The 18,553-nt window shown below is 34.4% G+C and overlaps 1 protein-coding gene across 1 annotated transcript in view; it reads left to right on the top strand.

The window, feature by feature from the left end:
* LOC148951845 (uncharacterized) overlaps positions 1-18,553 on the top strand; it is a 223,015-nt gene that overhangs the window by 173,380 nt on the left and 31,082 nt on the right. The window contains exon 20 of the mRNA XM_089089083.1: positions 10,586-10,707. Within this exon, the coding sequence (XP_088945209.1) occupies positions 10,586-10,707 (122 nt within the window). The remainder of the gene's footprint in view (positions 1-10,585; positions 10,708-18,553) is intronic.

The raw sequence follows: 18,553 nt of genomic DNA, 5'->3' as shown, positions 1-18,553 counted from the left end.
GTAAAGCTAGGTCAAGTCACAATGTCATTCTATCGTTACTTTTCAATTAAGCTATTGAATACTTTCTAGAAAACCTACTAATCAACTTACAGATGAATGACCACGGATTGCGTCATTCCCCTGTTGGAATGCACTGTAGAGACATTATATCGGGGTTTTTTTTTTAAATTAAGTACATTGTAGCATGACAAGTTTTTTTTTTTTTTTTTTAGAAAAACGACCAATCAAGTTATTATATTTGAATAACCGCCAAATTTATATAATCGACTGCCACACAAAAAATCGATGTCATAATAAAAAAAACATGTATATTCCTTGAACTTTGAAATTGCGCCATTCCCAGAGTGTAAAGACCTATAGACCTGTTTGGTACGGGGGCCCCAGCAAAGTAGTACCTTGGTATATACTTAGGAATTAACTTACGTAACGAACTTCTATATTCGTATATTTTTATTACGTATATTAGAGAGTTCTCCCCCTAGTCAATACCTCGCTCTTTACGCTAAAGTTTGAATTGTGTTCGAATCACAAACCCCTGAATCATAAAGGCCAGTTAATTAGAATAGATAGCTCTTTTGAAAGTACAAAAAAACTTGAGCGTAAAAGGTGAGGTATTGACTAGGGAGCAAACCCCCTCATATACGTTATAATAGTAATAATTTCTTTTCATTTCAAGTTTTAATATTGCTCCTTGCTTTCAGTTGAAAAAAACTTGTTGTTTTATTTAATTTCTGATGGTTTTTTAAATAATGCTGGGAAATCCGGCACCCCATTCATAGAAATGTCCCTTCTCCCAAGGAAAAATCATCCATGAAAAAACCCTCCCTCTTAACCTTCTCCTCCACCCCCCCCCCCTTCAGAAAAATCCCTCATGAAAACGTCTGTATACTTCCCATTAACCAATACTCTATGTAAACAATGGGCAAAGTTAATAACTTATAACCCTTCCCCCGAGAACTGTGGGGGATTAAGTTTTGATAAATTTCGGGGGATTAAGGGGGATAAATTTTGATTGGGTGATTTTGAGAAAAAAATTAGTGTGGGAGAGGGCCAATGTGCCCTCCAATTTTTTGGTCACTTAAAAAGGGCACTAGAACTTTTAACTTCCGTTCGAATGAGCCTCTCACGATACTACTGGGTCGATACGATCACCCCTGGGAAACAAAACAAAAAAATAAAGGCGCATCCGTGGTCTTTCTTCTGGCAAAAAATACAAATTCCACATTTTTGCAGATTGGAACTTAAAACATTTGCAGTAGGGCTATCCGATATGTTGAATCTGATAGTGGGATTTTTCAATAGGGTTCTGGGATTTATAGGGAATGTTTACTCCTTTTTTCAAAAATAAGGCACATTTTCTTTGGTGCATAACTTTTGATGGATAAGATTAAACTTGATGGAAGTGATATATATGAAATCAGTAAAAAAATATGATTCTATTGATGTATCTATTTGTATCAAAATTCCGTTTTTCAGAGTTTCGGTATCTACTATTGAGCTGTGTTACTCCTTGCTTATGGTTCATTATCACGAACTGTTTGAAAATCCCATAATTCTAAATTTGTTCATGAAAAGCAACAAGAAAAATAAAATTTTTACTATATTAGATAAATTGTGTTAAACATGCTCAAAAAAAAAAAAAAAAAAAAAAAAAAAAAAAAAAAAAAAGTTTGATCTGGGTAAAAGTTATCCATTGACGTTCAACATGTATGAGAATACTAAAACTACCATCTACAATAATATGATTTTTTTTTTAAAGAAGAATGGTCACACATGGGTGTTTGTTCAAATGAAAATTTTAAAATGAAATGAAATCACAAAAGAGCATACAGTAGAAAAGTGCCCATTTCTGGCATTTTGTATTGCATCACATCAATATATTGGAACACACTATCATACACATGATATTTTCTGCCTGTTTTAAGTTTCGTAATCTTTCTGTACTTTCGTTAGATAAAACATACTTTTTAATGAAGTAAAGAACTTGACTTCGGACAACAGACGAAAAGTCAAGATTCTTGAGTTGAAGGAAAAGTAATTTTAATTGGTACGTAATGAAACAGAAAGTGAATACTTTCTGTTAATCAATTAAATTTATTGATTAAATTTATTAAATTTATTTATTGATTAAATTAAATTTATTAAGATCAATTAAATTTATTGATCAATTAAAGTTTCTCTGAAGAGAATAAAGTAAAAATCTGTTGTTATTGCAGCTAGTTCAGAAAGCTAGCCTTGGCATAGAATTATCAATTAACCATGATTACCAACAACTTTGAAGATTAGGATTTAGTTTCTACTTTTGTAAAACCTCGTTGGTTATATGGTTCGAACGGGGGTCAGTGGCGTAACTTTGTAAGCTCAGCCAGAGTCGACCCAGCTCTTAATGGGTACCTGGAGAAATCTGGGGAAAGAAAACAGGAAGGGTCTGCGACAGCACAGGGTGGCTGGCCCCTAACCCCCCCCCCTCCCGTTGCACTTCCTAGCGAAAGGGCCATAAAACGGTGATCAGCAGAACCGGTAGGGATTGTAAAATTCAGTGCCTTTTTTTTTACTTTTGCTCTTTCTAGACGTAGAATTTACAATTATAATGCAAATTTTTGCGCTGATCCACGAAATTTTTTTGACGAATACCGATGAGCTGTTCCTCCATGTTTGAAGAATTGCCACCATCTTTGTGAAATTTTATCATTGGCACTGCAGATTTTCATATGCATTCGAAGTTTAGTTTTTCGAATTTTTTGCAGCAAAATCGACCGGATTGCGAACTCAGAGATTCGTATTGTATATGGGGAATCCTATTATTGAATAATAGTTTTGTGAGAAAACTATATGTGAGACTGAAAGGCATGTCATACAGAATGCTGCAAGATTTGCAGGATTGGCACTCGTCTTTTTCAGATTTGGTGAGAATCAAGCATTGGGAAATGTTTTCTGCGTGAAGGCGGACTTTTAGTAAAGCTGAATAGCAACAGAGCTTTTATTGTTACCCTAGAAATAAAATTCATACCTTTTCCCTTGTCAGTAATTGATTATTCCCTAAGGCGTTTTCTAGTTACAGTCTGGATTGCTAACTCATAAATCTTAACTGTAAAAATTGGCGTTCTACTGACTGTGCAGGTTTATGCAAAGTGGTTCTAGTGACAATGATAGTTGAATTTAACCTATCCCGGTTGTAATTCGACAATCTTTCTCTGGATCAGGTTCTTGTTTCAAGTTTGGTGCTTATCAAATTTATAAATTCGTCTGTTCCAATCTTCAAAATTTTTTTCGATAATTCGGGTAGTTGCTAAAATACAGACTAAGTACCAACATTTATAAAATTCATTGGAGATACGTCACTCGGTACTTAAAGAAATATCGGAGATCAACTGAGTGAAACCTCGAACCCTCTTCAGCTTCTACATAATAGCCTATGTATCGATATATATAAAGACCCTATCTATGCTTCTATGTCCCTTCAAACAAATCTTCAGGAGAGTAAGAAGTGGTCTGATAGTCACGCCTATTGCAGTTAAATCAAAGGTTGTCTTTCATTTGAAGATCCGGTGCTGTATTGGTAACACTGGCAACAACATTTCTCAACTATAATTTTTCTATTGGTGGATGGCCTTTTGAAAGGTTCTTGGGTAGATCTCTTCCTACCATACAATCTTTAGTATTTTTCTTATGATTGGTGTTCGCCAATTTTATAAAATCCGCTATTCCACTTCCAATCTTCAAATCCTTTTTAGCAATCTGGATAATGGCTAAAAATATCTTTATTATTTTTTCGTTCGCTTCCCCACTGAAAAGACAATTTTGAATTTTGAACTTTTCAGGGAGATTTGTCACAAAGAAAATGTTCTGAACGTAGACAACGGTTTCAAGAGTTGCAGCATGTACTTATTGCGTGAATAATAATCTTAAAAGACACCAAAATCATTCGAATTTAGCAGCTAAATTGGATTATATGTAGCTAAATTTGGATTACATGCAGCTAAATTTGGATTATATGCAGCTAAATTTGGATTATATGCAGCTAAATTTGGATTATATGCAGCTAAATTTGAATTATATGTAGCTAAATTTGGATTATGTGCAGCTAAACTTGGATTTTATGCAGCTAAATTTGGATTATATGCAGCTAATTGAGCAGCTAAATTGTCTTGTTGTTTAAAGTGAACGTCTATATTTAAATTTAAATTTATTTAAATTTATCTATTGATGCTATCGACTATATTTTATTTTTAGGGTCTTGTAAAAAGGCATTTTTGGCGCAAATGTTTCGTTTTGTTTACGTTTGTAGTGATTCCTTTCACAATAACTGATACTAAAGATTGACAAAGAGACAGAGAGGGGGAGAGGCAGAGAGGTCGACAGATTGTGTACACTATCTGAACTTTAGGCTCCTTCACAAATATCTGCCTAATTTTCGTGAACCGTTAAAATATTAAACTCATTTCTATTATTCTACTATTTTTGGATTTTTTTTGGCGGGGGGGGGGGGATTTACCAGTGATGTAAAAGAACGTTCTTTAGTATATTAAATTTTAAATTTTTCTTCAATTTTTTATGTGGTGCCGCAATTTGGCTGATAAACCTTTAGTTTAGGTACTTTTAAACCATCTTTTAAAACTTAAATGATGCAGTAAATTAATGACCCTAAATATTTGAGGTGGGCAAACTACCAATCCTGTCCAAAATTTTGGTTAAAGAGAGAATATTGTCGATGATAGACTTTTGGCACCAAAAGGTGTACCTTTAACTTTAAATTTTACAATGCTACTACTGCTACTGCTGAAAACTCACCGCAACACCAAGCCGCCTGAGGCCAACACAGCTACGCACGCTCCACCTCCATCACAATCTATTTAAAGCCTCTCTCTTCCCGTAAACCTTTCCTTACAACATTCTCCCACCCCTACAGAGGACGACCTGCTTTTCGATTAGCCCTAGACGGTTGTGTGAACAGGACAATCTTTGGTAATCTGTAATCCTTCCTCTTTAGAACGTGCCTAGCCATCTCAACCTTTCTGCCATTATAACTCTAGAAAGCGGGATTAAACTACACTTTTCGTACAGCCTACAGTTTGCTCAATTGCTCAACTTTTCAATTGCTTATGAATATAAATAATGCCAAGTGGAAAATAAAATATTTTTATTTGTACATTTGGATTTTAAGGCTAATACGATGAGAGAAAAAAAAATTGAAGATTTGTAAGAAATTTCTTGTAATGATTACAAGCATGTCTTAGATTGAAGGAAAATATAAGCTCCCCTCAATAAAGACTTGAAGACACTAGTATGCTCCTGATTCTTCAAAGGAGTGATGGAGAAGAGCGACAGAAACCTCTGAATTCCACTTTTAATCAATACGAAGATAGAATCTGCTCCTTGAATTTGTCCCTGTGTGGCATCTGGCTGCCATGCAGATGGCTTTACTGTATAAGGAAGAACAGAGGTAATCTAGTGGACTCAGGCCTTTTTGCTTTATGTTTGCTGCTGAAGTATGTTTGCATAGGTATGTCTTCATCAGGATATTTGCGAAAGACGAGTAACACTGGTCTGCTCAAAATGTTTTCAGACGTATGAGTAAGACGTGCTACAGCAACCGCGAAATTGCGCCTCTAAACAAAAAAATAAAAATAGAGTCTACTGCTTGAACTTGTGCCTGCATAGGATCTGCCTGTCATGCAGATGTGGTTGCTTTTAGTAAGGAAGAATAGATGAAGTCTGCTAGGATTAAGCCAAATAGTTTCCTCTTGCTGCCAGATTATGTTTTCCAAGTATCAGGACATCGGTATCCGGATATTTGCCCGACGATTAATTGCTGGTATACTCATTTAAAGACGGATAATTGAGATAACATACGGGCAACCTATGCCCAAATGCTATTGTTGTTCAAAATACCTTAAACCTATGGATGAGTATCTTCTGGCTTCCAGCCAGATCAAGTCACATTATCAAAGACGGAAAGATTAATTAAAATGAACTTGAAACAAATTATGTCCCTGTTGCTGAAGATTTGCTATCAGGGTATTTTTACTCATTATCCGCTTTAAAAAAAAAACCGTAGTACTCTAAAATTTTTGTGTTATTATTTTTGACAAAATTGTCCTTCATTGGAGCTGACGACAAAGTTAATATTAGATATAATTAAATGAAAAAAAAAAGTTTTTTTCAACTGGAAGTAAGGAACAACATTAAAACTTAAAACGAACAGAAATTATTAGGTATATGAGCGGGTTTGTCCCTTCGTCATTCCCTCGCTCCTTGCACTAAATTTTTATTTGTGTTTCAATTCTTTAAGAATAACCCCTGAATTACAAAGGTCGTTTAATTAGATTAAATAGCTCTTTTGGAAGTACTAAAAAAACTTTTTTAGTTTTTCTTTAGTACACCTCATTACCACGAACTGTTTGATGGAACGTACTTGTAAAAAAAAGCAGAAATAAATAAAAAGTTCCTTAGTTCTCTAAAATTTTTGCGTTACAATTTTAGACAAAACTGTGATTCATTGGAGCTAGAGTCAAAATTAATTAGGTGATTAGAAGGATTAGGTGAAGGAAGGTTTTACTTACAATCGAATAAGAGACCGTTTATTTTATGGATGTATACTAGTCTTAAAAAATATTGTCCTATTTATTTCTTGTTTCGTACAAATAGCTTAGTAATAAAAGAATATATGTAGACTTTTGTTTTAACTTTTGGTTTTTCTTTTTTTTTCTCGTATTATTAGGTTTTTTAGTTTAACTAATGGCGTCTGTGTTGCAATTTAAAAATTTTCTTTGGATACTTTCTGTTCGAATAGCCTCTTTCAAGGTTATGTGAACTTCATATACTCCTACTCCCTTCAATTTCTGTTCGTAATTAATTGTAGTTATCCGCGCTTTCTGTTCGAATAACCTCTTTCAAGGTTATGTGAACTTCATATAGTCCTACTCCCTTCAATTTCTGTTCGTAATTAATTGTAGTTCTCCGCGCTTTCTGTTCGAATAACCTCTTTCAAGGTTATGTGAACTTCATATAGTCCTACTCCCTTCAATTTCTGTTAGTATTTAATTGTAGTTCTGTACGCTTAAAATGTAAACTAAATAACACAGCTATGATTTCTCAAAAACACAGCTTCCATGAGCTAAACTATCCAAAAGAAAAAATAGAACACTTTGAATTCGAAATAATGTATTCGTTGTATATTAAAGAAAAGGAGAAAAGAAAAGACGAAATATCTCCTACTGTTTCTAGAAGCCTTTTAAAATAATTGTGAAATTGAATCCGGACAAATGTCTAGATATTCATTAACGCAGATTAATATACATTTTCGTCTAATGGATTTGCTTATTGCTAATGCTTAATAAATTGTATTTTTATTTTTTTTTTCGTGTTTCAATATCGGTTTTTTGCCCGTAATCTAGTACAATCTATGCTGCAGTTTCAGAGATACCTGTTTGCACAATTTCTGTTCATATGTTTTTCGTCAAGCTGTTGTTGTAGCCTACCAACGAACACAGTTAATTTGGCCTCGCCTAAATTGAAACCATTGTCTATTATATTTTGACAGCAACGCTTTTATTCGGCTTCCGTAAAATTTTGCCAAGTTTTTAGTCAAGCACTTAATCTTAATCTGTAATCTTTGGCAGGACATTTTTTTTTTTTTTTTTTTTTTTTTTTTTTTTTTTGTAAAATTAACTTTGATTGGGAAGATAAAGTTTCAATGAGTCTGTTAAAAACCAGGTTCAAGAGTTTCCATCCCTGTATCTCTTGTCTGGAGGAAGCTTTTTCTATGGATTTTAATTTCTACAGCCTTCCTAAGTGACTATGAAAAATTTGTTTCCCAAAATTAAAGCATGTAAGGTGACACAGAATCTGAAATCTGCCATCTGTCTTGCAATTTCAAGGATTTCCTTTTGGATATTTCTGTTCATTTAACTTCTGTTCAAGTTGCTGGTGTATCCAGTCCAAAAATTATCACGGGACCAAAGAGGTAAAACACCGCTAGCTAGATCACAGTTGATTTATCTCTGCTGAAATTGAAAACACTATTTAAAGCAGGTCTTTGTTATGATTTCGATAATATTTTGCCGAGTTTCTTATCAAATTGTCCTGGTAAGAGGTTGGAGGATCCTACCTCCAACCTGGTAGGAGGGTGCTGATATTCTTAATATTATTGTAAGTTATTATTATTATTATTGTTATGGAATTACTATCAGTGAGAGGCGTATGACCCAGTCCTTCATTTTTCAATCGTCTCCTCTCCAAAAAATTAGTATCTCGTACAAGCAGATAATTGAACATACTCATAGAGCCCTACAAGTCAATGAAATAACAGCACCCCTGTTTTACAGACGAAAAATGCTTTGAAAAAAAAATTAAATAGAAATCGTTGTTTTGCTATTTTAAAACGAAAATCCAAAATTAAAATCGCTTATTTAGAATGAACAAATCATGCAAAGGGATTTAATTTGCAGCTGTTCCCCTAATATAACAGCTGTTCCCCTAATATAACAATCAATGTGAGGGTTGGTCCTGTTGTAGGCTAGAGGTTTCTAAAGTAATGATTTCTAAAGATTCTAAAGGTTTCTAAATGATTTCTAAAGTAATTTGTAGACTTTTCGTCAATCTATTCGACGTACTACCTTAAACTAGGTACCCTTTTCGTCAATCGTGCTCAAATTCCTTGAAAAATCCTTCAAAGAAGTCTCCCCTCAGGCCAAATAATAAAATGTCGTCAGCGAAACAGCTGGGAAACATTGAATAAATAGAGCACTATTTCAGAACTATCAAAAAATTTGACGAAACAGAAAATAAAGCTGTATGTACTGGGATACCCATAGTTTGATGAAAAAGATGGATTCTGAGTATAAAATCTGGTCAGATTTATTGCAATGAAAAGAGCAATAAAAGTATCATTCTTCAGAATATTTTCATAATCTAACCAAAATAGCCGCTACCCTTCACCTGTCCACACCTTTAGTCTGTACTAATCCCAGTTAAGTCCCTGCTTCCTCTGGATATTTTCTTACGACCTCTTTCTGCCCAATTTAATGGAATTCTTATTTTCATTTAGGTCCTTCCCTCCTTTAGGTGTTTTCTTACTACCTCTTTCTGTCCCATTTAATTAACCTCTTGCTTTTGTTTAGGTCCCTCCTTCCTTTCGGTATTTTCTCACAACCCTCTTTTTGCCCAATCTAATTGACGTTTTGTTTTCCTATATGTTTATCCTTTCTTCAGGTATATTGCTACGACCTCTTTCTGCCCCATGAAATGGAAGTCTTATTTTCGTTAGATTGCAGAAGATTGTAGTTTTTGGCCATTTGTTTGGCCTAAATCAAAGGCAGGTTCGTCCTCAAACGGAGGGGGGAGAGGTCATAATAAAGAATTTAAAGGAAACTGGAACCTCATGGAACGGTATAATCAGTGAATCTTTGCATAGATTGAGGTGGAGGAGAAAGGTCCGCAGCTGTTTTGGCATCAGGTGCTGCATTGAGTTGTCAGTAGTACTATCATTGTTCAAAATGATCTAACCGTTTCATCTTTTTTTGATAACACGAACTAGATTGTGGGGTGTAGAACTACATTTTCTCACAGCTTGTGTAATATTTCTTGGTGATGAGTCATAATCGCGCTTTTTGGAGGTAAAGGAAGACTAAAACTTATGTTCTGTACGCGAGTCGACTTTGTCTCTTCTTACTTTGTAAAATCGTCAGGAATTATGATTTTTCTTTGAACGCCTCCCTTTCTTGTCTTTCAATCAATCAAAAGATTGCTTAAAACTAGCCAGAGACAATTCATCTTAAAAATATTTAGCATCTTCGAAGCACAGGTTGCATCAAGACCTGGCTAATTGTAGAAAGAAAAAAGCCAAGACAAATAGTCCATGTAATTGAGAGGCAAATGTTTAAATGGCTGCGGCACGGGTAAATGGTCTGTACTTGACCACAGTCATTACTGTGAATTCTGGTATCCTAACTTTAGGTCTAAAACGTGATCTTTCTTTTCTTCTGAACTACTTTGAACAGCGCAAGAAACTTCGAGACTTGTTTATTCAGCTCAAATTTCGAATTTCTTTTATTTTCTGAAGGTATGTGCAGGTTTTACCGTTGAAAAGAAATTTTTAATTTGTTATAATCATAGTGTTAGTTTGCAAGTTAATGTTAGTCTGAAAAACATATCACTGTAAAAAAAAGTTTGTGTTGGTAGTCGATCTAATTAGATAAAACATCTGCACCCATCAACCAGTCGAAGGATATTGGTCTCGATTTTCTGGTTAACGACTTGCCCGTGGATATTTCCAGTCAACCAGCTAAATCGTTGGTATTTCTGACTCTTCCCTTGTAATTATCTTTGTCAGGAACCTTAAAATCGTCGAAGATGTTCTAACATTTCTAACCTAACAACCATCTTCTAATCAGTAAATACATTCTTATAACCATAAATAAAGACCGTGATAGATCCAACAATAAGAGACGCTAGTAATATTTTCTTTACAATTTATATGATTAATTTATCGCCAAGAAATATTGTTTAATTTGGCTAGCTACGGAAGAAAAGATTGAGCAGTCAAGAAGCTTTATAAATGTAAAAGTAACTCTCTTATTGATAGGTTCCATGAGGATTATTGAGTTCCAAAAGCGCCATGGTCGAAAGGACTTCATGAGATTTCCTATGTTTCCAGGGAGTTGCCTTATTCTTGAAGGAAAAACGGCCAAAGAATGGACTTGGCAGGTAATTGTTTTCTTCGAACTTATGATGAATCCTTGGCTACGGGGCTTTTCATCTGGGAAACTTTTTTCCCTATGCATAAAGCCACTGGTTCACACAGCATTTTTCCTTCTTCTTCTTGTGCAAATTCTTCACGTCAAATTGTGGTTTTGCACAGTTTAAATGCGTGAAGAATTGAGTGAGTTGAGAAATGAAGTGTGTGGAGAGTGTAGGTTTGATGAGAGATGACTGGTGAATGTTATGAGTAACAAATGTTTTGCAGGCGGTAAAAATTAGGACGATTTGATTTCTCAGGTTGGCAACGGAGCACAGAAGTAGATTTTTGTAAGTGAATTTTCTTTTTTTGCTTTGTATTACCATGCCCCTAGAGCTTTTAGTGCAATGAAACTTACTTACTATACAAAAATGGATGCCGTTTTTTTTGTTCTCGGAAAGACTAAAAGAACTGCGTTTATCAGTTGACAAAGCTATAAGAAACAGCTTATTGCATTAAGATAAGTTAGGTGGGAGTTTCAAATGACATAACAGGATGTTTTCCCATGCTTAAAATCACTTTCTGCGACTTCCGATTTTTGATTAGCGTGTACGCTAATGAATTTGTCGAAGCACAAAAGTTATTTAATGACTTAGTTTAAAATTCTTCAACACAGCCGTTGAACCGCAATAAAACATGGATTACTTGTGTGCTCAACTGCCACTGTGCCTTTTTAAATATCCTACACTAATACCCATAGCCAGGAGCGTCCCGAGGTTCATTTCATTGGGGGGGGGATCTTCGTAAATTTTACCGAATCGCTACCTGATTTATGCCGAAATATCGCTTTCGGCGAAAATTTTACCGAATGCCAAAAAATCGGGGGGGGGGGGGGCTTGCGCCAACCCCCCCCTCGGGACGCCCCTGCCCATAGCCATAACTGAACACAGGAGGCAAAAACTAGCTTACATAATATGTCTAACTTAAAACAAGTGGGAATTGCCGGGAATCACAAAAGATTACAGTACGTCCCAGTTATTAGTTCAAATATGAAAACTTGGTTAATACATCTTCTTCTTTTTCTGAAACCACACTACTCTTTTCTCATAGCGACTGCTACAATATCTCTTAGCAGTGTTGTCAACTCACGACAATTTGTCTTTTGGGACTCGATAATACCAAGCTGTTTCCCCAACTTTGGATTCAAAGAAGAAGCAACTTGAGTTGCTTGGAGTTTTCATCAAGAACTAATTTCCTTCACTTCTAATTTATCTTGGTTTACTTAAACCAAATATTTTTTCAGTAATCTCAGTTATCTTGTTTCTGTCATTTTCTTTTCTTTGATGTTATGACAAATAAAAACACATAGATCTAAACAAAATAAAAATTCCCGTAAAGCATGATTCACGTTTCCGGTCTTTAGTAGGGACTGTAGGCCTTAACCCTACTCTTTTTTGTGTTAGTTTCTATTCGTTTTAAGTTTGACTTGGTTATTTACTGTAGTTTCTGTTCGTTTTGGGTTACATTTATTTATTGATATTGCTTTATTGTCGTTTTACGTTTGAATTATTTGTTGACTTTATTTCTGCTCGTCTTTGGTTTGATACAGCTCTTTATTTTTCTTTGAAAACTTCTTTCGTGTTTTTTTAATTAATTCATCGTTACATAATTAAGGTTTAGCCCTTATGCGAGTTCCATATTAACTTGTAGACTATTTCATAACCAACTGCTGTATTGTTTATGCCGTACTAGTATATTATTAAAATCTGTCACCACTGTTATGTTCTTTCCCTATGCCAAATTGGTTTAAGCCAATTTGATCCCAAGATCTTATCTCATCGCTCCTTTCGACGTATCTAGAACTTGTCGGTGTCTCCATCGACATACTGTCTCCATCGGCTGGTCCCACACGGGGTATATATAACTATGACTGATACCTTGCGCTTTTTCATTATAGATTATACAACTAGAATAAGAAGCTTCTTTACTCATAATGAGTCATACTTCGTGTCTTATTATCCCATTCATCCTACCTCAATTCCTACCATTTTGGTTTAATGTTTCCTAACCCTGGATGGCATATCAAAAATAATAACAAGTCCTGTTCTTAATGTCTTAATTTGTGAATCCCTGTTTTTTCTGGTCATAGAGCCTTACGAGGGAGACTAATTTGAAGGTTTTTTTTTTTTTTTTTTTTTTTTTTTTTTTTTTTTTTTTTTTTTTTTTTGCTGCATGTAAAATACTGTAGATTTTGCTAAATAGTTGTATATTTTCTGTTTTTTGCAATAAATTCAATTCAAATAGAAATTCAATTCAGTTCATGTCTACTCTAGTTGGCAATTTTTATGTCAACTAGTATTAGCTGATCATAATGGAGAATAATTAGTTAATTACAATAAATAATCATTTAATAACTTCATTATAAATAATTAAATAATCACTGTTGCCAAACCTGGTTGTACCGCTGCCACATCTGGAAAAAAGTGAAGGAAATAGAAGTAATTCCCAATTTAGCTTTCTCTTTTGAAAAATGTAGGTTTATTGTTTGAACCTTCGAATTTGAGGTACGTAAGGGAAGTAAAGGATGCGGGGGGGGGGAGGGGTGTTTCACTAGCCAATTGTCTAAAATTGTTCTCATAATAATAAAATATTATTAATTACATCAAACATGATGCCAAGTAGGTTTTTTTCCAACTATTAAAACGGAGGCATGGAGTGATTCAATTGAACATATTATGTCTCATGGTTCTACTAAGCATAATCTTGGAGAAGGACTTTTTTTTAAAGATGATAGATAGATATATTTAATGCTCTAAAGCCACAACGCCCATGGCTACAAAAAAATAACAAACAATAAACAACTTACACACATACATTATTTTCAGCACTCGCCCCCCCCCCTTAAAAATATATCTCTTTGTGTCATTCCAAATTTTGTATATTTTTCAATCTTTCTTGCTGTCCCATAGTATTTTGATCCCATTATTGAAACCAACCACCCACTTATCCCCACATTACCAAAAAATAAATATTTAAAATATAAAGTACAAAAAATATACTAAATGACGAAAAACTTCAATGACGAGATTGAAGAGTTTTTTTCTGCGACTTTAAGGTTTTTTGGTTTGTTTTTTGTCCTGTGGTGGGGTATTTTCTACTACATTAGCCTATATATATATATATATATATATATATATATATATATATATATATATATATATATATATATATATGTATATATATATTAAACATGAATATATATAAAAAAAACACGTATACATATATATGTATATATAAAAAAACACGCATACATATATATGTATATATATATATATATATATATATATATATATATATATATATATATATATATATATATATATATATATATATATATATATATATTGTTCTCGCATTTTCATAAGCGTCGGGCCCAGCTTAAACATAAGAATTGCGCTTCACTGTCTTTCTAAGAGAACTTGGAACCCCAGAACCCCCTCACCTTTCAGCTGGTTTTACCTCTTTTACTTGTCACTTTAAAAACAAGAAAATAAAAGAACATAATTCTAACCTTCTTCATTCTTCTGGCAAGACATAAATCACAAAGTTGCTATTTTTAGTGAAAGAGTAAAGTATGTTTTTCATTCTTATGCTCTCAATGTCTGATCCAATTGAGAGGATGAGATTTATGCTCTTCGATCAAACGTACGTTGGAAAAGCTATGTAATGGGTGTAATAAATCACACTTTGCTTTAAGCACCTCAGTAATTTTACAAGAGCATGTTGATTTAGGATAGAGCCTAAGCTAAGTTGCATGTTTACGTTCGGGTACTTAAAGTTTATGCTTCGAATTATGAGGAGAAAACAAAAAAGGATCCATGGTGCTATACTAAAATATGATTTAAGGTTTTGCTTATTATTTTTTTTTTTTTATTATTTGAGAATTGTTCATTTTTAGGCCATTATTGTCGTTATTTGTTATTTGTTATTATTTATTTAATTATTGGTCATTTTTTATTTCATTATTGATCGTTATTTATTTATTGGTCAATATTTTCTACATTATTATTTCATTAGTGATCAATATTTATTTTATTATTGGTCTTATTTTCGACGTAATACCTCAAATTAGGTATTTTTTTTTTCCAAGACCAAACTGCTTTTCTATGACGAACAAATAAACGTTCAAATGCGGATAAGTCAATTTATTAGACAGTGAACACATACAAAAGTCTGGATATTTCGACCACGTTACAGCGATCGTCATCAACAGATATAATAAAGCATTAAAATTAAAACTAGCATATTTATATAGAACAAAACAATTAATTACGGTTCATTCACTATGTTTGTCTGAGAGAGTTCAATTCAAAACAGATACAAAAGTCTGGATGTTTTGACCACATATACAGCGATCGTCATCAGCAGATATACTTTAAGCATTAAACTTAAAACTAACATATTTATACAGAATAAAATAATTACTTCCGGTTCATTCACTAGATTTAACTGAGAGAGTTATTATTTTATTCTGTATAAGTATGTTAGTTTTAATTTTAATGCTTTATAATATCTGCTGATGACGATCGTTGTGTGTGTGGTCGAAATATACAGACTTTTGTATCTGTCTTCACAGTCTAATAAATGGACTGGTCCCCATTTGAACGTTTATATGTTCATTATTGGTCACTATTCATTTCATAATTAATTCATTATTGTTTATTATTTGTTTTTATTTGTTTCATTATTGGTCGTTATTTATTTCATTATTGGTCATTATTTATTTCATAATTATTTCATTGTTGGTCATTATTTATTTCATTATTGGTTATTATATATTTCATTATTGTTTATTATTTATTTCATTATTGGTCTTTATTTATTTATTGTTTCAAGAACAGGTCATTTTAGGCACTGGTCCGACTGACCGCTTATCGTGTTAGCCTGTGCAAAAAACGTAATTCCATCCCAATTTTATGACTTTCAAGATCAAGATGGCTAGGCCGGGAAGGTGCCAGGACATCGACACGTCAAGACACTACCGTCAGGAAATCGACAAAATCCGTCATAACATCGACAAAACGTCCGTCAGAACATCGAAACGTCAGGACATCGACAGTCATAACATCGACACCTCAGTACATCGACACGTCATAACATCAACATTTTTTTCATTACGAAAATCCGTCAGAACCAATAACCATCAGAACGTCGACAGTCATAACGTCGACAAGTCAGAACCACGAACCGTCAGAACGTTGACAGTCATAACATCGACAGGTCATAACAACTAATTTTTTTTTAGATGTTATGACGTGTCGATGTTATCACTGTCGACGTTCTGATGAGTAGCTATTGTGACTGTCGATGAACTGACGTGTCGATGTTATGACTGTCGACGCTCTGACGGGAAGCGATTGTGACTGTCGATGAACCGACGTGTTGATGTTATGACTGTCTATGTCCTGACGTTTCGATGTTCTGACGGATTTTCCTTGTCGACAAAATGACGTTTAGTGCATGTGACGGATAGATGAAATGGTAGCATCCCGGCTAGGCCAGTAGCGGTTTTAGGCCTTATAATCTGGGGGGAGGGCAAGGTTTACCCTAGGGGTGTAAAAATACAAAATTAAATAAATTTAAAGCCAGATGTCAGAAAAACTGAGGGTAGCGGCCCCCCTTACCCAGGCGTAGAATCACCACTGGCCTAGGCGACATTTTACAGATTAATCCTTCTGGAGCCAAAGAAAATCAGTCAGTCCCTTAATGGGATGGAAAAACATCATAATGCAGGATTCAAGGAAAATTGCAACTCATGGGAGGGGTAAAGGGTGAAATTTGTAATAGATTAGGATAGAGGGGGAGCGTATGCTACTGTGCTAGCCTCAAGCAGCTCGGTGCTGCAATGAATTGTTAGAATTAGTTACAATAGTAGTATTTGAGATTTATATATGTTTCAATTCATGAGCAGTAAATAGAAGGTAATGTACAGTTGTCCTTAAAACATAATTTGGGCTTCATCTACTTAAGGTGTTTGGTTGGGGTTAAGGTTTATTTATGCTTCGAATTATAAGGAGGAAAAAAACTTATTTCCAATAAAATCTTATTTCCAATAAAAGGAGGAAATAAGTAAAAGGATTTAATGCTCGATCGTTCTTAAACATAAGTTGGGGCTGGTTTTCAAGAGTGAAGACCCTTCTATGATTTAAAAAAATGAGATATTATCAGATTAAACGTGGCGGGAGTCTACGTTTTTTGTTTTTTTTTCTCTCTCTCTCGTTTGTTCTCAGTCGTTTACAACACGGTATACACCTTACAACGGTATACAGCTTACAAAGGTATACACATTACAGCATGTTTTGGATGCTAAACATCCAAAACATGCTTTGGATGTTTAACAAACATCGGATTATCGGTCCACTGTTGCGGTGCTGGACCCTGTGTAGCTATTACTAACCCATTGGTTCTCTGTCTGGCTAGTGTTTTCTTCGCTTTTATGTAGGGATCAAAAATTGGAACTATCTTGGTGAAAATATAAAAAATTGGTAGTGTCATTAACGGAATATTTTAAGTTAGTATGATTTTTAGTTCATTTTTTCTAGATATTGGTTAATAGGAGTAGAAGGCTATCTTATACTCGTGACAGGACCACGTGGTCCTGTCAGCATTTTTAATGCTGACGGGGCACCAAATATGGGCATAGAGTCATTAGGGAGAATGATTACGTAATGGGGTCAATGACCTCTTTTTCCAAGATCGATTTATTTGTTGTTTCTATGTGTAATAGCTCGGGGGGCGAAGGTTGCACATGCGCATTGAATTCTACCGGGAACAATGTTATTGATCTAGGACTCGAAGGGGAAGTTAATTTCCGAGAACTTGATTGCGTAATCGAAGGGGAAGTGAAGTTCCGAGAACTTAATTGCGTAATCGAGGGGGAAATGAACGTCAGAGAAATTGATTGCGTAATCGAAGGGGAAGTTATTGATTCACGAAGAGGAAATTAAGAAACAAACATGGCTTCTTTAATCTGTGATTTACATAATCGCTCGGGGAAATTATTGATTCACGATGGGGGAATTATGAAACAAACATGGCTTCATTGTTGTTTGGCTAACATAACCTGTGAACTTGATTTACATAATCGTCGGGGAAATTGTTGATTCACGAAGAGGGAATTAAGAAACAAACATGGCTTCTTTAATCTGTGATTTACATAATCGCTAGGGTAAATTATTGATTCACGATGGGGGAATTATGAAACAAACATGGCTTCATTGTTGTTTGGTTAGCTTAACCTGAGAAATTGATTTACATAATCGGCGGGGAAATTGTTGATTCACGAAGAGGGAATTAAGAAACATTAAGGCTTCTTTAATCTTTAGGCCTGAGGGATAAACGTTCTTTAGGACAGAGAGAAAAATTAATATTCTATTTTTAAATAGGGCTTCATTGATCTTTAGTGTCAGGAATCATAAATGACATCACTTGTTATCTTGGAATTATGCGGGAGTCTAAAGAGATAGAAATTCTATTTTTAAATACGGCTTCACGGAGCTTTAAGTCGGAGAGATAAATTGATATTCTAACGAAACCATAATAGTTTAGCTAGGAAAATTTATGAGATGAAGAGATTAACGTAGGGAAGGGTTTCCTAGAAATTTGAAATGTGAAAGTACTGAGATGCCAAACAAAAGGAACACGCTGAAATTACGTTTAGGGATTATTTGGGCGAAACGGTTTTAGACAGCTTATGGAATTATTTCGGCGAAACCGTTAGAGACATTTTGAAAGAAGATTTTAGGAAAGATTATAGAAGAGAATTTGAGGGTGAAACTCTGTGGTCGTTATAATACACAAGTTCCATTTGAACAG

The sequence above is a fragment of the Artemia sp. Qi Xiang Cuo genome, chromosome 5 (assembly GCF_049724085.1).
Source record: "Artemia sp. Qi Xiang Cuo chromosome 5, ASM4972408v1, whole genome shotgun sequence".
Taxonomy (NCBI): Eukaryota; Metazoa; Arthropoda; class Branchiopoda; order Anostraca; family Artemiidae; genus Artemia; species Artemia sp. Qi Xiang Cuo.
Note: the sequence above shows the minus strand (reverse complement) of the source record. Positions and strands in the feature narration are given on the sequence as shown.